The sequence below is a fragment of the Podarcis raffonei genome, chromosome 7 (genome assembly GCF_027172205.1).
Source record: "Podarcis raffonei isolate rPodRaf1 chromosome 7, rPodRaf1.pri, whole genome shotgun sequence".
NCBI lineage: Eukaryota > Metazoa > Chordata > Lepidosauria > Squamata > Lacertidae > Podarcis > Podarcis raffonei.
The window spans coordinates 45,504,537-45,526,232 of record NC_070608.1 but is presented as its reverse complement, the minus strand read 5'-3'; the positions used below and the strand labels follow the sequence as shown (position 1 = coordinate 45,526,232).

The following is a 21,696-nucleotide window of genomic DNA, read 5'->3' as shown; positions in this document are numbered from 1 at the left end:
GCAAGCCCTAGGCTCTGTGGTTTAGACCACAGCACCACCCTTACTTACTTACTTACTTACTTACTCTGAAGTAATTTCCAACAAAGTAAGTAATCCTATTTCCAATCATGTAAGTATAGCAATAAGGTGTGAGAACTTTACAAGTACAAAGATCAGCTCAATTCAGCCAATTGTTCAAGCCTTCATAAAGCAAATTTTATGAAACCAGGAATAGAAACTAGGGAGAAGCTCAATCTCCACCCCAGGCACTGGCTTATATTAATCCAGAGTTCCTCAGTTTGCAAGGAATTCTGTCTAGGCTCCAAAGCAGTGGTGGGGCTTGGTACCCTGATCCTGGACACAAAGCATGGTGTATGAATGACGCTTTCTCCAAACCAAGTCAACAGCTCCTTTTTAGTTTTACTTAAAATGTATTGTACAATCCCTGTATCAAGCAAACTATCCAAGAAGCATGTAGACCAAAGAAGGAAACCAAAGTCAGTCTGTCAAACAGATATTCAAAAGCAATTTTGACAAGCTACAAATATATATGTGAAATATTACTGTGCTTACCGGACACAGTACAAGAGGTGAGAGTGGTAGTCAGCGTAGACATAGAATTCATCACCAATACTGTGATCTAGGACAGAATGACTGTTCTGGAAATAATTGAGCACACTTAAAATAGTACAGTTGTTGTTGTTGGGAGCAAGAGGAGCCAGGCAGATGTCCTTCAGCATTACGGTGTCATTTTTATAAGAAGCAGTTATGTTTTCAATAGCATCCTGCAAGTCTAGCACCTGAAAGGATGAGAAAGGAAGAACTTAAGTGTCATAGCAGCAGAACAGAACTTTTCTTATGTCCATGCATCAAACAACCTTTAAGATATGGTGGATAAAGCCAGCCAACTGTGGCTCAAACTGTACAGTCTAAATGAGATTAGATGACAAAAAACAGGTTTCATAGTACTGCTTAGAATGTATGGTTTTATTTTATTTTATTATGCATTTATGCTGTAAGCTACCCAGAGCAATGATTTACAGTGGAAGGGTAGGATATAAATACAGAAATCTCTATTATACATTAACATACAGCAACTGTTAATTCTACAATATGCCAGTTCAGACATAACTCAAGCCTGGAGTTCCCAAGCATAGCACCCTCAGACACCCACTAAGATAGGCTCTCTACCACTCCTAATTTTTTTTTTTAACTGTGGTTTTGGGGGCTTATTTTGGTTGTTTTTCTTGGGTGATTCCCAGTTTGGGGGGAATTGTCTTTTTGTGTTGTTTTTGGGTGGTGTAAAAGTTTTGCTTGTGGGGGAGCGGTACTAAGCACTGACAGTTCCTGTGTGAGATGGGTGCTTTGTGGTACACCTTCTGCAGTTTAGATTTTCAAATGTCCCCCTAGGCCTAATAGGTTGGGGATGCTTGCTCTAAACCACAGTTTGTATTACAAGAACAAGCTGCAGTGAGCCTTGGGCTTGTAAACTCCCACCTCTCCCCCTGGCAAAGGCTGCAAGTTAGAATCTGAAAGCTTTTCTTTCTATTTCAGATTAACCACTACATGCAGCGTCATCCAAAAATTGACAAACTGAAGTTAAGAGTAACTATGATTAGCTGAGAAACAAGCCAACTTCAAAACCAGAATTTATGAAGCTAGCTTGATTCAACTAACCATAGTTGAGGGTTCAGATGACATGATAAACTGTAGTTAATCGAAAGCAGATATGGAGACTTCCAATCCCCTTATTGAGGCGTCATCGGAAAAGGAGTTAGGAGCATGCGAGTCTGGTGGGAGACTTAATTCATTTGGAGTGCTAAACCATGGTTACATCTGAACCAGTGTCATTATGTGCGCCTCAAGGTTTTTTAGTGCAGTCATAGTCAAGTTGGACACAGCTACCTGGAACCGCTAAGCCATAACTACAAGTAGCAGGACCAGATTCAATTCTTGAATGGCACACAATTCTGATTGTACTATGCTGGCAGGCACCTATCCCTGAAATGGTAGAGGTTTCAAGGGCTTACACAGGGCTTAAGTATCTGAACAGAGGCTTCCCTGAAATTCTTGGTAACTGCCAATCAAAGGCATCCCCCCCCCCAAACCCTTGTATTTCAGTTTTCCAACTTGCACCCTTGCATCCACTGAGCATGCAAAGGGCTGCCGTCTGTATTACCTGATGCAAGATATCTTTAGTTAGTGGAGGCCCGAAAGGAATATCTGCTCCTGATGGATATGGAGAATAGATTTCTGGCTTGGCATTTGGAGCTTGGATAATAAGTTGTTCAGTACGGAAGAAAGGTCCAAAGTGAGTATCAAAATATTCCTTCTCTTTGCGAGCTTCACTGTTTGGGGATGACCAGAGGTCTATAGGATTTGTTGTTACTTTGACAAACATCAGGCCTGAGGAGCACATGGCAATAAAAGCCAGGGAAAAGAGCACAACAGGTCTTGGGTTTCGAACACAGAAAGCCCCCCATGATGTGAATGTGACTCTTAACACGTTCTCAAACCTTTCACCCAGCCTTTCACACCAGGTAGCTTCTCCTGCAAGAACAAGAGCACATCCAGAGTAAATAAGATATCCATTTCCAACACGACCCATATACCTAACCAACAATTACTATTAATTAGTGCTTCCAGGTTTTTCTGTTTAATTTACAAAATTGTACAGAATGAAAAAGAGGACTATGACATTATTAAGCCCGACTCCATATAAAATAGGGCATAATTCAGCCAATGAATGCAGAAATCAGGAAATACACCAGCATAATGCATGTGGGAGTACCGTGAAGAAGAGTTGTGTGTAGTTTAGGATATTTATTTTAAAAACTAATAATTCATATTATTAAGTTCCTTTTTTACAGTGGTGCCCTGCAAGACGAATGCCTCGCAAGACGAAAAACTCGCTAGATGAAAGGGTTTTCCATTTTTTGAGTCGTTCCGCAAGACGAATTTCCCTATGGGCTTGCTTCGCAAGACGAAACGTCTTGCGAGTTCTTGCGAGTTTGTTTCCTTTTTCTTAAAGCTGCTAAGCCGCTAAGCCGTTAATAGCCGCTAAGCCGTTAATAGCCGCTAAGCCGTTAATAGCCGCTAAGCCGCTAATAGCCGCTAATAGCCGTGCTTCGCAAGACGAAAAAACCGCAAGACGAAGAGACTCGTGGAACGGATTAATTTCGTCTTGCGAGGCACCACTGTATTACTGAAAGCAAGAGAGAGAGAGAAATGGCGTGCAAGGAAAAAATTCAGGACATATTGTTTTACAACAAACCCAGCATGTAATTTAATATGTTATAACCAACATTCTTAAAGAGGAACACACAGAAACGCTCTATCATTACTTTCTAGAACTTACCAGTATTCTGGCGTAAGTTAACAGAATAGGCAATGTTGCTGTCAATAGGTGTGTATTCAGAAACAAAGTGTCTCTTCCTGTAAAAGAGATGAGCATGAACAAGAGCACTCAGGATAGGATTCTCAGTTCTATTTTATTTAATAAAGTGATTCAAGACACTCTAGGTTACAGTTTGCAAAGAAAACACAGAAACTGTTATTATAGAATTTTTATTCATTATTAGAGAATTTTTGGAAGCCAAGTCTTCATTACATCAATCACAAGTACTTGCGCTGAGCTACTCTGTGGTGGCTAAAGTATTTGTATAGTGCCTAGGGAAAATCCAGCATCAATCACTAGCCATTTCTGTGGCAGGTAACTGCATTGCCATATTTGACATTAATTGCTCTTCTTCAACATAGTGTCATTCTCTCTCTCACTGGATCATTGCAGAGTTACAGCAGTCTCTTTGCTTCAAGTTAGGGAATATTTATTTGGAAACCTCAAAATCATCATGTAGTAGTAAATGTTCTAGTAAACAGGTGACCTATATGATTCATCAGAATCTACTGGCAAAGCTTTTCCTGGACTGTACCTTTCAAGGGAAAGTGTTGTAGGTTCAACATTTTAATACTGCTGTCTGGAGTGGTAAAATCTCCTTCAATAAGTACAGTGGTACCTCGCAAGATGAATGCCTCGCAAGACGGAAAACTCACAAGAAGAAAGAGTTTTCCGTTTTTCGAGGTGCTTCGCCAGACGAATTTCCCTATGGGCTTGCTTCGCAAGAAGAAAGCCCATAGGGAAATCTCCGGGGACCTCTTTTAAAATGCTGGCGGTCGGGAGCAAAGACTTTTGCCCACCGCCCGCCTTCAGAAGAGGTCCTGGACCTCTTCTGAAGGCCGGCGGGGGGCAAAAGTCTTTGCTCCCGATTGCCTGCCTTCCCGGGATAGCAGAGAAGCGCAGCGCGTTTCTCCGCTATCCCGACGGCTTTTGAAGCAGGCGGGGGGTAGCAAAGACTTTCGCCCTCCGCCGGCCTTCAGAAGAGGTCGGGGGACAGACTGTCCCCGGACCTGGTCTGAAGGCGGTTTCCATAGGAACGCATTGATTTTCAATGCATTCCTATGGGAAACCATGCTTCGCAAGACAAAAAACTCGCAAGAAGAAAAAACTCGCGGAACGAATTAATTTCGTCTTGCGAGGTACCACTGTATTTATTTATCAGACACCTCATGCAATGAGCCTATTGACATTAAAATAAAATAGCATATTGGGAGAAAGCGAGACTATACATTTCTCCCTGACACAAATGCTAGGGTTCTTGAGAGTATTCAAGTGATCCTTCCCCAAAGTAGTAAAGTCAGGAAAAGGCATATTATTTAATTGTGTTGAATAAAATCTTACCTGAATGTACCACTTGTGGCTGCAGGTGAGGATCACTTGAATGCTCTTAACACCACTAGCATGTGCGTCAGGAAGAGATATTCAGTCTAGCCTTCTCCCCAACCTGCTATTTATCTTGCTACTCAATCACATAACAACCCCCACTATCTCTTCCCTAAAAAAGTTAGAATCCAGGAAAACTTTACAAGTTATTCTGTTGAATACTACTTAATTCTGCCCTATACAGTGGTACCTCGGGTTTCGAACGTTTCTGTTGATGAACGTTTCGGAACAAACGCTGAAAACCTGGAAGTAAATGCTTCCGTTTTGGAATGCACCTTGGAACTCAAACGGCTTCTGCGGAGGTATCACTGCATTTTTCTCAATTTTCTCCGCCCTTTGACTTCTGAAATGTTCGAAAACCGAGGCACAAACGGTCTTCCGGAACTGATTACGTTCAAAAACCGAGGTTTCACTTTAACCGTCTTACACATATCTCCTAAGCTCTTCAGGTCTGTGTAGAATACAAGTTTACAAAGCCATCAACAGAATGCAGGCACTAAGACATATACATTTTATGAACCTGAAGCACTTACTACATTTGGCCATTTTCACATGTCACATTAAACCATGGTTTAATTGAAGCAATGGTTCAATGTGAATGGACCGTGTACTTTGCTACTCCCCTGCTCCCCTCTTCAGTGAGCCAAGCAAGAAACATTACATATGAACAAGCCTTGGCTTATTACCATAGTTTGATGGGAAATAAGCTACAAGACATTGCTTCGCACATAATGGAAAAAATCAGTCTCTGGTTTCTTTGTTGTCACTGATGCACTGAAGGAAAGAGCTAAGTGCATGTTCACTTTAAACCATAGTTTATTTTAAACTATGCCTTAAGATGACATGCAAACTGGGTCACAGAATCATCATCATTACGCATGCTGATATTAATCATCCCTTCTAACAACAGAATTATTATCGCCTTCTATTGTGCTACATCTTCCTGTTATTCTCCTTGATAAGCGTCTTGTAAAATAAGCACACCAAGCTTTTTTTACTACCTTCTAGTTGGGAAGCACTACAATCACAATCACTTTGTTTTAGAGCACAATGTTTGGTTTCAACACATTTTAAGCAGTTATCTCCCTCACCAGCTAATGTATTATAGGTTCCTAGTGACCTCATTTAAATTCTCAAAAACACTTCCTCTTTCTCAGCAAAACTGAACTACTGAATCAGAGTTTGCACAGACTAGATTGGCCAGAGGCTTCCATGTGGTACAATTTCATACAAACAGTTTCATTGTACCAAGCTACAATGGTGCAATTGTCAGGCACAGACAAGGGTTCTATGAGACCATTTGTAAACAAACAAAAATTAATTTGAGAGTGGGGTTTTTTTATTTCCCCCTTCCCTGTCTCTTTAAAACTGAGCAATCAGGGAGGGTGAATCCCATGACTATGAACAGCTCATAGGGCAGTTGTTTACTCTGACAGATTTTCTGCTGCCTCTGTAGTTTCAGAGATAAAAACGATGCAGCTGAAGATACACTGTGCAGCAGCCACACTGAGCAGCACCCAGGATTTATTTTAAGCCAACACCAGATGCAAAAGAAATCTCAAGGTAAGCCAGCTAAGTCTGACATATTACAAGCACTCTCCTCACCTTGCTATGCCACCAAGTCCAACAATATATACAGTACTCAGTGTAGGTGTAAAATGTATAAATATACAGTTATGCTATACTTGTCCTAGATAGTTCCTTAAAGCACAGAGAATGCTAGTGGCTGTTCAGTTAACTGCACACTAAGCAAAAACAAAGCATTACTGCAGTATGGGGATGTTCTAAATGCTGTCTATGTGCAAGCTGTTCATTGTCACACAACATGGCTTCACTCTCTACAGCAGATTGAACCGGGGGGTGGGGGGCTGCAGGATAAAAGAAAAAGTTAGAGTCCCACTGGATTCTACCCTTAGTAAACAGTGGGATTATTTAACAGTTTATGAACAACTCCAACACTTAATTTTCAATGCTGTTTAAAAAGGGAGCTATTTACCTGTAACACCAAACTCCAAAAACTGCTGCAAAAAACACAAGCAAAAATCCTGTGTAGGAGATCCACATGATGACATACATGGCATCCAAACCAAGCAAAAGCCAAGGTACAGGAGGTGGAGGGGGTTGTGGTTTGGGACCACAGACAATAGAGCAATCCTGACAACTGCAAGGCCCAGTGACATCATCCATGGACTCATTACAGCCTTTGGTGGCATTGTTCATAGGAGTCATCCCATGGATAGAAACATCTAACAAGAGAAAAGTTAACACACTCAAAAAATACCCAAAAATACTAAAATTGTAGATATAATCTATGACAAATTAAAACCAACGTAAACAGATAATGGTTTCCGTTTGGCAACTTCAACTTTTAATGTTGCCAAACCATTAGAAAAAAATTGTGTTCACTAGTGTAAGCAAGTTTACCATTTGATCAAGGATTTAAAAAGCATTCAAAATTGCCACAAGTTAAAGATGTATTTATTGCATTTAACCCACCCCACCTTCTGCCCAAAGGAGCCCAGGGCAGCAAACAACAAGTGATAAAACATCTTTCAAAGAATTGCAGTGCAGATGCACTCTGGAAAAGATATCAACTTAAAAGGCTGATTGGAAGAAGGTGGTCTTCGGTAGATGCAGAAAAAGACAACAGTGACAGTTCCTATCTAATATTTCTTCTACACATGCTGACAGAAAAAAACATTGTGAGGAAGATAAGCCAAAGTGACCTCACAGCATCTCCTCCCTTTTAGAAGTATGTATCAGCACTCATTTAAACTGTGGTGCATGATTACAGCCTTACATTTTTATGTATATATGAAATTATATGCACATACACCTAAATCTATAGTCTTATTAAGCCCAGTAGTTAATCCTGCGTTGCCTAGGGGGGTGGTCCAAATTCAGTATGTATTTGTGGCTCAAGTTCAAGACACTTGCTACTAATAGTCAATAAGGAAAAGTTTATTTAAAACACTTGTTTCCTACCTGAAAATATTGGAATCATGTTGAAAGGAGTCTGACCATTATCCTTGCTGAACATGTACTGAATCCAGTTGGTTGCATTGCATTCCCTAACATCTTTTCCACACAATAGTCCCAGCGCTTTAACATTGCTTGATGGTGCCTCCACATCTTTACATGCATTATACATATCTAGAAGTATCATTTCAATAAAGAAAAAGACAATGCTGATAATACAGTAAGGATACAAATAAGAATTTACTCAGCATCTGAAATAAAGCAACTCTGAATTTATAACAGAAGAAATACTTGAAGACAAAAGGTTTTGACACAGTCCAAGATTAATCTATGCTTCACAAATCTTCTCATTAGCTCACCAGTGGATTCTCTGAATAGTTTTCCACTAATTGCAAAGCATGCAGGAGGGATCTCTTGTCCTTTGCACTAGCCTTTACAGAAGACAAGAGTGCCATTTCTGCCTCTGAAAAGGTGAGGGCAAGATAACTCAACCCAATTGCTGTGAGAGGATCTGGAGCAAGCAGCAGCAGCAGCAGCAGCAGCAGCAGCAGCAGCAGCAGCAAAGTAATCTGTCTTCTGCTTGCTGTGGAAACTGAAATGTACAAGGAGGATGTGACAATTTGGTTGCAAAGGTAGCTGGGTGTGTCCAAGCCCAGCAGTTGCCTCAAACAGGAAAGGAGGAAACTGCTCTATTGCCTAGGAGACTAAGGACACTCCTCTGATTTTATGAGCACCGGAAAGCTTGTGGGAGCCCAGGAGGAGGGCATCAACATGCATCAGTGGAAGTTTGCCAACAGAAATGGACAGGGCAGATGAGAAATACTACCCTGCTACTTTATGGGGCACTGGAGAACAAAAGAGTTGCCAGATTTAATATTCTTTGGGGGGAAATGAACTGTAAGATTATAGTCTCCTGAACTAGCCTTGCAAATAGGATTAATGCTGGATCCCATTTTTCTAACTTCAATGGCACATATACACACAGCTCTCTTCCTCCCAAGCATTCACTCAATCCTCTCTTTTCCGTACTACTCAACTTCTGACTTGCAGATGAACCACACAGTTCATATACACATGAGAATACAGGCAAATAAGTGCTTTTATGAAATCTTCTAAGAACAAAAATAAATGATACACAACTATTTTGCCTTGCTTACCATTAGCAAATTTTTCTCCAATGTAATACTCCAGTTCAACGACATTGGTTTTCTTCTCTTTTGTAACTGGATCAATATATGAAGTTGTCTTTGTTACATTGAGAAATTCAGACTGATGAGGACTGCAGGTTAGTTCGCAGAACAGGTTTACAAAATTATAAAAACATGATGGGCACCTAAAGAGAGAGTAATTATTAAACATTTATTCCTTTATCCAGTATGTGCACACAAAATGCAGGAATTTTCAGAATGTAGCATTTGTCTTCAAGCACAACAAACAGTTATTATGGTCCAGATATCAAAACTTAAATTAATAATGCACTCCTGAAATGTGTAGTTCTAAGAATGATCAGCAAGGGCTACAGCAATATTGAGTACAGAAAAGTTCACAGCATTTCATCTGGAGGAAAGAAGTGAAACTACGTAAGCAGCACAGCAGTGAAATCAAATGAGACATACAGTCCAATCTGATGCATGGGTGCTCAGAGGTCAGTTCTACTATAGGAATACTCCCATATAAGAATGTGTAGGCTTGCAGCCCAAGATTCAGAAGCCACCATTTACAGTGCTACCTCGGGTTACATTACCTTCGGGTAACGTAATTTCGAGTTACAAACGCAGCAAACCCGGAAGTGTATACTTCTGGGTTTTGCCACGTGCGCATGCACGGAGAAGTGCTCTATCGTGCTGCGTGTGTGCCCAGAAGCGGCGCCTCCGGATACGGACTTTTCGGGGTAAGTACGGATCCCCAGGATGAATTAAGTTCGTATCCAGAGGGTCCACTGTATTTAAATTTTAGTATTGTTGCCCCAATAAAAGCTGAAGAAAACATGAACTATAAACAAATTTAAGGAAAGCATCACCGAGACTCTTCAGATAGTTCTCTTTTATTGGAAAGAGGTCTGGAGATATTATTAAGCAGAATAAAAATCATTAAAATGCTTAATATTTATATACATTTATTTGACCAACCTTTCTAGAAAGTTGTCTACTAAAATGCATCTCTCTGGTAGCATTCCACCATCAGAGAATGAGCAGAACAACTTCTGGAGCACTTGTTGGGTAAAGACAGACATTGTAATAAAGGCATTTGTAGATATTTATTTTCCCATTATATTTCCTAGACAAGTAAATGTCTACCATATTTTCTCTAGTTTACTGAGAAGCGGGAGCAGGGGGGCAAATACCACAAGCAACAACCAGACAAGTGGCTCCCACATACCTGGAAAGAAACTGCAGCGGGAGCTCCAAGTTGTTTTTCAAATCCTGAAGTTGTTGTACATCACAACAAAGGCTAACATTCTCATAGAAAAAACCTGGGCAGAGTTCCTTAAGAGAAAATCAAATACATATATATATATATATATATATATATAAATAAATATTTAAAATTCAAGTATTATAAAGTAGCCTGTGATTTTTTTCTTCTACTGCAAGGGTTACACACTCAACTTTAGACAATTGTCCTGGAAAATATCTCACTGTTTTCAACAGCTTACTTACTAACAGGCTTAGAATCACTGTTATAGTGAAATTAGTAATTACTATTTCATTCTTCCTTAGTATAACATTACAGAAGAAGAGACTGGTAGATTTGATATGATCGTAATCCTTATAGAGTAGACATTTAAGTCAATAAATGCATATACCAACTACAGAGGCTAAGTGGAATGAACAAAACATAGTCCATAATTCAGTTACCATGCTGCCTTACTCATACCAATATTAGCATTAGATTTCCTTATGCTACAACTGAGTTTAGGAAAAAATATGCTTAGTTCTTCTTTCCCATCCCCACTAAAGTTCTTATTTTCCAGTAAAATGGTAATTCACTAGAAACTTACCTGTACCAAATCATAGCCATCTTTTGGCAGTGGCAACGGTGGACCCTTATATTCACAACTGTACCTTTTATCTCCAGAAACAACTTCACACTGGCCGTACCAGATACACGAGTCTGAAAATACCTACAGAGGAAGAATAATGAATGTTAACTGTGTTGACCATAGGTTTCACACTTGCAAGACGCATGTTAAAAGTGTCCCAACAGAGGCTGCTCATGAGAATACCATTTTAAATATACCCACAAACTACAGGCATTTCAGTTTATCAACAGGCTGGGCTTTCCCAGATCCCAACACAATGCTTTTCAAGTGACATCACCTCAGAACAACCTTCAACATGATGGAGATTTCTCATACAGTAACACAGGCTCAAAGCCCTGTGCAGAATTAGTGGTCCCATTTTATGGATCTTGGTCAATTTTTGCACACACAAATTCCCTAAGAACCATTGTAATCACTAAGAGCATTTAGTTGGCCACTGTGCAATGTTGGACTAGGTGAACCTTTGATCTGATCTTACAGTCAAATATCAGATGTCAAATATTCAACAAATATGCATAAATGGTAAGGAGTCATTATCAGTTTCAGAGAAAGGTTCTTAGGATACAAATCACTTTTAAATCAGGTTGAAAATAAAGGTACATCTAGACCAGCATCCTGTTCTCACAGTGGCCAACCAGATGCCTATGAGGTCAGAAAGCAGGACCTGAGCCCAAGTCTACTCTCCCCACATCCTGCAGCTCCCATTCTGAGGCATGTTGCCTCTGAAAGTGAAGGTAGAACATATCCATAATGGTCAGCAGTCATTGATCTCCTTATTCTCCATGAATTTGTCCAATCCTCTTTTAAATGTTGGCAGCCTTCACTTCTAATGAAATAAATTATATGAAATAAATACAGTTATTTGATAGCAAACACTAGAAAAAGAGAGGGCTAAGAAACCATTTCCTAACATTTATATGGTTTACATAGGATACTCTGGGACAAGAGCACAGAGCTACATGGGAGGAAGGCTTTCAGAATTGTGTTTGGTTCAGCCCTGAGTGCTCATTGGAAGGACAGATTGTGAAGCTGAGGCTCCAATACTTTGGCCACCTCATGAGAAGAGAAGACTCCCTGGAAAAGACCCTGATGTTGGGAAAGATGGAGGGCACAAGGAGAAGGGGACGACAGAGGATGAGATGGTTGGATAGTGTTGTCGAAGCGACCAGCATGAGTTTGACCAAACTGCGAGAGGCAGTGGAAGACAGGAGTGCCTGGCGTGCTCTGGTCCATGGGGTCACAAAGAGTCAGACATGACTAAACGACTAAACAACAACAACAACACAAAAGCATTCAGGCCAAAAATACTCCTTGGTTTCTGCAGTCCCAGAGACCATATACAGACCTCCACACTTCTCTTCCCAGGCCACCCCCCTCACTGGCTCTGCTTCACACCCAGTGTTTTCCTCCTAGCTGGAATGTGCCCTTGGACTGATAACACCTCTTGCTTTAAAGTGTGTGTGTGTAAATGTATATAAAGTAGCATAGTGTACATAGTTTTACATTTGGTGCTCTGTCCACTTTTGTTCTGGCTCAGAAAGAAATGTGGCCTTTGGGCTGAAAAAAGGCTCCTCATTAGTAGACTAAAGGACTCAAACCAAGTAAACCTTTATGAAGCAAGCTCAGTCAGCAACTTCTCTGAACTGGTAATTAATGATGAAAGTGTGATCATTCCTGTTTTCCCTCATCAACTTGCAAATGGATTCCCTTTTTTAAAATATCAGTCTTATGAGAATGATGTGTACATACAGGTTGTATTAAATTCTGTGATGAAAGGGATACAGAAAAATCACTAAACTTGCATGAGACAGGCAGGGAGAGAAAGATCTGCAAGGCAGACTTCTGATGTCTCACATGCATCATGTGACAGTCTAGTGACAACACTTTATCCACAGGGCTGAAAGGAAATGTGCTGTCATCGGCATCTTTCTCCTATCTCATCAAGAGACTGGTGTTCTCTTCTATGCGACTAGAAACAACAGCTAGAATTACTAGCAACACTGTATAAAGTTTAGAGGGCTTATAAAGTACCAAGTCCCTGGCTGAAATATTATCAGCCATTGGGAACCTTATTCAAGCCACTTTTCCTTCAGCTTCAGCTCCTTTCCATCCCCCAATCTGCAATAGAAGAATATTAATGCTGATCTTCTTTACAGGATTTTTGCCGAATATTGGAAGTACTTGTTCCTGAAATGTTATGTTAGTACTAAATCTTGTTAGCAGACTTAGCTATTAGTTATCTTCAGTGCTTTCTTTCTGGGGAGATGCAGGGGTGTGCAGACCCCTAAACATTTTGTGAATCTAAGTTTGGCCTCATTGAGGGGCAGTATTTCGATCTGAGTAGGAAAATGAGAGTACCCCTAAACTTTTTTTAAAAAAGAAAAAAGCACTGGTTATCTTACTGATGCAATACATATAACAGGGGTGCTTATAATAGTTATTTTCAATCAATTTTCTATTTTCTGTTTGAATTTGCATTTGCAGGGTTTCATGCATTGTATCTTGAAGAGTAATACTTTTAGTAATCTTAATACAGTAAAAGCTTAACTGAGTTTTTTGTCATTAATACTTTGAAGCTTATAAATTTCTGGAAGCTTTTTTCATCTATAGAGGGATCTACACATACGAGGTTAAAGATTAGAGTCCACACTTGTTTTTGGAAAGACTTCCAACAGTTTTGTTGTACGTAATGTACTTGGCTTACAAGGACAGATTGCCAGATTTCTGTTTAGCCTTGACTTTGTTCCCTTACAAAAATGAACTTTTGGAACTACATTTTGTAGAATTATGTCTGTTCTCTATTGCTTACGATTATGCATCAATTGGGATATGCACAGCATATTTTATGTATTTATTATAATTATTTATAAACCTTACTTAGTTATAAAATGGAACAAGACACTGTACAATATAAAAATGGAATGCTACAATCGTAACAGTAAAAACATCAATGGAAACTGCATCCAGGGCAGCTTTTTCAGTAGTGGCTGCACTGCCACTTCTGTTAAGAGAGAAGCACCACTCCCTTACACATGCCCTGAATCTACTTTGGCATATGGTTCGTTGTTGCAGAACTAGCCTTAAGTGAGTGTAGCTGCCCAAGTCTGAGGCATGGATCAGCTGGTTGCTAGGAAAAGTTTTGACTTAGCAGCATGGAAAGCTCAGGTTCTGCTCCTCATGTCAGAGCTGCAGCTCTTCAAACCAACTGGCCAGGTGTGGAAAGAGGAAGACAATTCTTTTTTGGCTGTTGATGTCAACGCACTCAAGCCTATATATTCAAACCATCTTGTAATCTTCAATACTACAATTCTTAAAAGGAGAATATGGCTTTTCTGTGTTCCCTAAATTCAGCATATTATCTTCTGATTAGCACCTCTCCCATTCAGGCCAGATAAGTGGGTCAGGATAAGATGGTGAACAGACTTGCAGGTGTTGGTTATATAATTAGACAAATGCCATTACAAAGGTCATGTTACTTAGGAAGCAATCAAATCAGCCTTTTCTCATTGGTGATTTAAATTGATTTGAATCCTACCCATTTATTACTACAGTGGTACCTCGGAACAGAAATCGCGCACCAGCAGCAGCGGGAAGCCCCATTAGCTAAAGTGGTACCTCAGGTTAAGAACAGTTTCAGGTTAAGAACGGACCTCTGGAACTAATTAAGTTCTTAACCCGAGGTACCACTGTATACTGAAGGCATCTGATGATTATAGGCATATAACAATTCATTATAATTAAATTATATCTTTAAAAACCCTCAAAGCACATAAAATTGTATGTCATCTCTTCCCTCCTCAAATTGAACATGTATAAGAAACTATTACACAAAAGTCTCTCATGTATACCAGAAAAACACCAGCTTCTTTTTATAAATCATTTGCCTTTTTGACAAGAACTGAGGCACTATTGTTTAGGACTACAATGTTTCTCTTTGCAAGTATTCTTGGAAACGTTTCAGCTACTGCAGACTTGAATTAATGATAAAATCAAAAACATTATTCTCTCATATTTGTTGCTGTGATTTAACTATCACCCTATGAAACACTGAGATTTATCTAAACCCATTTGAACCATATGCAAAAATGCCTACACTCAATTTTGGAGCATTACATCTATGGATACTACCTGCTTTCATTATTAGTGATACCAAGATGCATGAATGAAAACTAGGTGAGATTTCCCCCCCCCCTAAGTTCCATTCACATACATCTACTTTTAAGTGGTTTATATTAAGAGAAACTGCCACAAATTACTGTGCACATCTGTTAGATTGGGGACACATAAAATTCATAGGGAGGCTACCAATGTGAAACCTTTTTAGTTCTCAGTTGCAGCTTTCCTACTTGAGTTATGTCCTCCAAGCAAAACTTGGTGAAACTCAGGATGCTAGAAATGCACCCATTCATACATTTCAGCTACAAAAAATCCACCAGAAATATTCATGTGTAATGTTAAACTAATCCAACTCTGCTTAGCATGTTAAAGAAACATAGCTCAATCACTCTCCTTAATTGTAAGAATTAGTATTATTTTTATATATTTTGTGTGTGTGTGTGTGTGTGTGTGTGTATGTGCGCGCGCGCGCTCATCCACCCACCCACACCGATATATACTATCCTACACAAAATACAGCATATACTAGCTTTATTTTCAAAGTATTTTGCAACTTTGAGTGAACATAGAAAGGCTTTAACACAACATATTAAACTAAAAAGGTTTGTTGATTTGATTATGTTTTGAGGAGGCTAGGGCTACAATTCTATTGAAACAGAAAAATAAACTAATAAATATCATTGTTATTATCTCAGACCATTCAGAAGGGCGACAATTCAAATGCAACATCTGATGCCTATTAAGTGGTTAAATTATTGAGTGAAATAAGGTAAGACGGATTGCCAACTTTCCCTCCTAATCAGGCTCCTCTTTAATGAGATTGCCACTGTGAATGTTAGAGATATTCCACAACCCCATGCCTCTATTTTTATAAATTGCCAGAAATTTCTTCCTCACCACCATCTCCTTTCACACTTAACTTCTAACCTCTTGGCTTACCTGAATTATAAATTCTTGAAAATAAAGTATTGGTCTGGAAGTACTCCCCCCCCCCCGCCACATCTCCTCGCATCTCACATCCACTACCAGCTCCTTCTCTGTCCCATTGCACAGCCATGCTGTCATTTTCTAACTGACCCTCTCTGCCCACTCTCATTCCACCCAACATTCCACTTAAAACTTTCTCACAATAGGTTTGTATTGAGCATATGAAGTCAAACGCCTTAGGAAATACCATTGACTAACATAGTTTTGAAAAGGCCTTATTGTGACCAAACTACAAACATATTGCACCACTCACAGCACATACTAGACATTCCTCTTAACCTGACACAACAAACCATTTCCCAAAATACAAAATATAAATGAAGATTCCCCCCCCAAAAAACCACCATAACAAAATCTATAGAATAAAAGCACCATTAGCACACCAAAGTCTCATACCATTTTTAAAAAAATCATTCAAAATAAACCATTTCTCATCCTCTCTACCCAAAATTCAGGATGGACCATCCTCTTTTACACTGCCAAGTTTCCAACCAGTCTACTGAAGCTTTTTCTAACTACAAACCATAGAATGTACTCTCCTATTGTGATCCTATAATATTCAAACACACCAAACAGCTACTTCAAACATCACACCATATCATGGTTTTGGCTAACCTGAATTTAGAATCCAAATCATACTTAAAGTTTCCATGAAATCGAACACCTAGTGTTGGTTCTCCCTCACTGCACAGTAGCACCCAAAGACCAAGTGATGGTTGTTGTTCTGTAATTTATCCATGCAGACATCATACCATACCCTAGTTAAGATTCCTTAAATAGGATTTCACACGATGTGTACAGTGAACTAGGCTCTTGATACCCGCTTAATGCCTAAGTTTAAATTTTGAATTTATGCAAAACCATCCAATTTTTACCAAAAGAAGATGGCTCATAAAATGGAATTTACCTACACAGAGGTTACCTAAATTAAAATGTCACACAGTTTGGTGCTCACACAGCACTGCACAGTGCCACTGCAGGAACTCTCAAAAGTTAAAGCACCCTTTCAGCTCACATATTTCAATACTGTAGTCCTCTAATTTTAGGATACACAGAGACACAGCAGCTTCCCACACATCTACTTGACAGCATTCCTTTCCTAAGTCATAATCCTATGGTCAGATACCAGTCCCACCTCCCAACAGTAGTGCAATATTATACCGACTTAAAGCATACATTGAACTTACTCCCACTAACCCCAACAGAAGCCCCACTCTCCCCTCACTCCACACACCACCTAGCTAAAGAGCTATGTATGCTTTCTTGAGCAACTTGAAGGAAAGGTGGGATATAAATGTAATAAATACATAAATAAGGCGGTAGAATTGACTACACCACTTCAGAATGCTGTTCAAAGCTACCATTTTGCAATGTTTTTCTATGTGAACGCTCCTGGCTAGTAGAAAAGTAGCACACCAGGAATAAAAGTTATATCTTAATACTTGCAGGGAGCTTCTTTTAAGGCAGAGGAACATTCCAAATGATCTCCATCTGCAGCTTGAAGTGGTGCACTCTTTTACTTCATTTTGCAGAAAGGGGCCCTGTTGATCACTAAGCTCCCAACCCATTTAAGCACCTAGTATGAACAAGGAAAAGCTGTGCTCAATACAGGTACCACTATTTCTAAACACTGTATACTCCACACATTTATAATGGTGGCCACTATGGAGAAATTATCTTAACACCCTAGAATGAAGCATACCCTGTGGATGTGAGCTTAATCTCTAATGTATAATATTTTCCAAGCAGTCTGTTTTGATGCCATGTGAGTGACTACATACAAGGCTTAACAACTGTAGTGTATTTTTCCTGGAAGACAAACACTTTATGCTCGGTAATTGTTTTTAAATAATTCAATAAAGTTTGGATGGGGGGAGGATAATGGTGGCCAAATATGCATATCTTAATTCTTTCTTATAAGATAAAGGACACATGGCAAAGAACAGTGCATGTACTGTCTCAATGACATAATGTGCCCCAGTAGCAGTAGGTAAATCTCACATCTCTCACACACAACTCCAAAGGAACACTAAGGAATGTGAACAGTTTGTTGAAACTGCTTATATTCATTATGATCTCTATGGGTAACCAGAAGCCAGTTTACTTCTTCTTTCCATGCAGGCCACAAGCAAAGCCTACAGCAGCAACGATCAATAGGAAACCAGCTGCTATTCTGTAGAGTTGCCACTTTTCTACCTCTGGTCTCCTGTGCCTATTAGATATGACAGATAGGAATACAGTGGTACCTCGGGTTAAGTACTTAATTTGTTCCAGAGGTCCATTCTTAACCTGAAACAGTAATATGGAAGTTGCATCTATTACTCCAATGTCTGCCATTCAGCATTCAATGACACATATGCTCAACCATGTCTACGCTCTTGATGGTTAGTGTCCTACCCAAGAAGCAAAAGAAAATATGTTAGGCACAACAAAGGTTTATCGTGTCACTTGGAATAAGCATGAGAAAGTAAAGAAAATACAGGAAGCTATCTGTGCTATATTCATCAGGTATCCAAGAGAAGAGCAACAAAGAGCTGTGACTGCTCTTAGCACAACTCTTACGAAACAAGTCCACTGAGTACTTCTGCATTCATTGTGTCAATGCAGATCATATCCAAACAATGTATCACTGCCAGGTGTGTTAGATGTGAGCCTCTCAGACTTTCAATTTTAAATAGTAAGACCTAGATTCCTTGGGGAGTGGAACCAAAAATGAGATTCTTAAGACTCAACAACCACTGAGGAGTCCTGTCAGCCGAAACAATGGGTTATGAATGTCTAACTTCACTTTACTGCTTTGCATCTATTTGGCAGCACACAACTTGCTTTTAAATTTGTACCATCAACAAAAGTTTTGAATGCAAGATAGAAATATTTAATACATTTATGAATAACAGCAGGTTTACAAATAAGTACTGGAACTGTTGGAAGCCATTTATTACAATATTATGAATGTCACCTAGTTGCTTGAATAATTTTTGTTGTTTAGTCGTGTCCGACTCTTCGTGACCCCATGGACCAGAGCACGCCAGGCACCTCTGTCCTCCACTACCTCCCGCAGTTTGGTCAAACTCATGCTGGTAACCTCGAAAACACTATCCAGCCATCTCGTCCTCTGTCGCCCCCTTCTCCTTGTGCCCTCCATCTTTCCCAGCATCAGGGTCTTCTCCAGGGAGTCTTCTCTTCTCATGAGGTGGCCAAAGTACTGGAGCCTCAGCTTCACGATCTGTCTTTCCAGTGAGCACTCAGGGCTGATTTCCTTAAGAATGGATGCGTTTGATCTTCTTGCAGTCCATGGAACTCTCAAGAGTCTTCTCCAGCACCATAATTCAAAAGCATCAATTCTTCGGCGATCAGCCTTCTTTATGGTCCAGCTCTCACTTCCATACATCACTACTGGGAAAACCATGGCTTTAACTATACAGACCTTTGTTGGCAAGCTGACGTCTCTACTTCTCAAGATGCTGTCTAGGCCTGTCATTGCCCTTCTCCCAAGAAGCAGGCGTCTTTTAATTTCATGGCTGCTGTCACCATCTGCAGTGATCATGGAGCCCAAGAAAGTAAAATCTCTCACTGCCTCCATTTCTTCCCCTTCTATTTGCCAGGAGGTGATGGGACCAGTGGCCATGATCTTCGTTTTTTTGATGTTGAGCTTCAGACCATATTTTGCGCTCTCCTCTTTCACCCTCATTAAAAGGTTCTTTAATTCCTCCTCACTTTCTGCCATCAAGGTTGCGTCATCTGTATATTGCTTGAATAATAATGTCTGGCAAATTACCTGATCCAGGTGATTTCTCAGTCTTGCTTGCACAATAACGCTACTACAGTATTCAGACAATTAGTCATTTATGCTGCTTTCACCGAGCCATTTTTTCAACTACAAAATGATTTACCACTCTTTTCATGACAAAACAGACTTCTCATCACTGAATGGTGTTTTTTAACAGCTGGATTTTGCTTTTTTACCGTGGTGGACCCTGGGGTCTCAAATTTGACACCCTGTGCTATGCCAAAATTTGGTGCCCTTCTGCCTCTCCCGCTCCATTCTAGTTGCCATGCCCCTGGTGGCTCCCCTGAGGCTTTGCACTCAATGTGCTCCCCTAAAACTACCTGTGGGTTTGTCAACATTCTTACAGCAGAATAGGCTCACTCCAGTCTCCCTCCTTTGCTCCCCTATATGCTTGGAACCGCCTCCCAGAATACCTATGTGATGCCACCACTTAATTTGCATCAAAGTTTAGATTGCAAGCTCTAGGGACCAAAGCCTGCCCTCTTTTACACTCTGAAGTGCCACACATACCACTGGTGCAAGATAAATAAGACCTACAAGGGCCTGCAATCTACAATACACCAATTTGCTCTCTGCAACAGGCTCAAGCACTTCCCAAGGAAGGATGGAAATTGCCTTACACTGGGAGGAGGGGGGGGGAGGTAATCTGCACTCCTCAAGATGTCCTTGCCCACCCCCACCCCCCGCAGCTCCAGCCGGCATAGATCAGGAGAGTTTATGGGCTGACAATGTTTGAAGGCTGCAAGTTCCCCGCCCTTGACCTGGCTCTGAAGATGTACGCTTCCTTTTACAATTAAAGCGCTTGACATAGAGACAGCAACGACTGACTGCCCGTCCTAATTTTAAAGTTCTCGTGACCTACCGCATCCCTTTGCTCCTCCATGCCAGAGAAGCAGAACTCTTAACCAGAACTATCTGAAGCAGAACAGATACCTGGGCCAGCTGCTGTTAAAGCAGAAGTCTTACCCAGACGGATCTGGAAGCAAGTCCCACAAAACTCAACAGGAGTTACTTTCGAGTAAAACAGCATTTTGCCCAGAATTGCACCCCAAAGAGTCTCTCCCTACCCACCTCCACCCCGGGGTATATTTTCTTACTACTGCTGCTAAGGTCAGAACCCACCAAACCCCCAAGATTCACCTCGAACCCCCCCCCCCCCAATAAACCTTTTCTCATTACACAGTCAGGGACCTTTAGACAAGTCTGTGAGGGGTCTTCCTCTACCCCAAAATGTACCCACCACCACCACACACACACACCCCAGCCCCACGCCAGCTTTATACTCCTCCACCCTGAAGGCACCCTCTCCACTCACCCGGCCGGGCAGAAGCGCCAGCAAGAAGAAGGCGACGGCGACCCTGAGGCCGCACAGCCCGCAGCAGCCGCCTTGGCCGCCTGGCCCAGCGCGGCTCCCCATTCCCCGAGGAGCCTCCCGCTCGATTAACTGTGGGGCTCCGGCAACCTGCGAAGTCGCTGGGCGGCCAACGTAGTCAAGGCGGGAACTGCGACTGAGGCACTTCAGAGGCGGAAGGCTCGGCGGTCCCGCCCCTTCCTCCGTCACTTCTCCTCGTTCTCCTCCTCCTCCGCGAGGGGCGGCGCTGAGATCTGAGGCGATGTCGGAAAGCCGCTTCGCCCGCCGCCTACCGAAGCGGTCGGCGTCGCCTCAGCTCCGCCTTAGGCCCAGCCCAAGTTGGTCGCCTTTTCCTGTGAGGCGGAGCTGCGGCCCCGTCACGCCACCTGCGCGCCCGCCCGCCCAAGAAACGCGTCCGGCTGCCCCAGGAGTAACCGGTTTCTCTGGTGTCGCTGGCACAAGTTTGTTGCCGTCCCTGAACGGGTTAGGCCGCAATCCAAGCTATGTACGCTTTATTTGGGAGTAAGGCTTAGCTCGGTAGGGCCTGCTTCTGCGCTGACGCGCCCAGCTGGAATTCCTGTTTCGCCTTTTGGAGTTTTAACTCCCAAAAATGTTTACTCCGAAGAAAATCCTGCTGTAATCTGTAGGCTTTCCCTCCTGGCAAACGTCCT

At 41.2% G+C, this 21,696-nt stretch overlaps 1 protein-coding gene across 2 annotated transcripts in view; it reads right to left on the bottom strand.

The window, feature by feature from the left end:
* The window catches only part of NPC1 (NPC intracellular cholesterol transporter 1), a 46,030-nt gene extending 24,810 nt beyond the window's left edge, over positions 1-21,220 (bottom strand). For both annotated transcript variants that reach the window (XM_053396388.1, XM_053396387.1), the window contains exons 1-9: positions 20,990-21,220; positions 10,740-10,862; positions 10,118-10,224; positions 8,896-9,071; positions 7,745-7,912; positions 6,756-7,005; positions 3,338-3,414; positions 2,159-2,529; positions 553-779 (exon numbers count right to left, since the gene is read on the bottom strand). In XM_053396388.1, the coding sequence (XP_053252363.1) occupies positions 553-779; positions 2,159-2,529; positions 3,338-3,414; positions 6,756-7,005; positions 7,745-7,912; positions 8,896-9,071; positions 10,118-10,224; positions 10,740-10,862; positions 20,990-21,091 (1,601 nt within the window). In that variant the 5' untranslated portion in view covers positions 21,092-21,220. The remainder of the gene's footprint in view (positions 1-552; positions 780-2,158; positions 2,530-3,337; positions 3,415-6,755; positions 7,006-7,744; positions 7,913-8,895; positions 9,072-10,117; positions 10,225-10,739; positions 10,863-20,989) is intronic.
* Between the last annotated feature and the right edge of the window lie 476 nt (positions 21,221-21,696).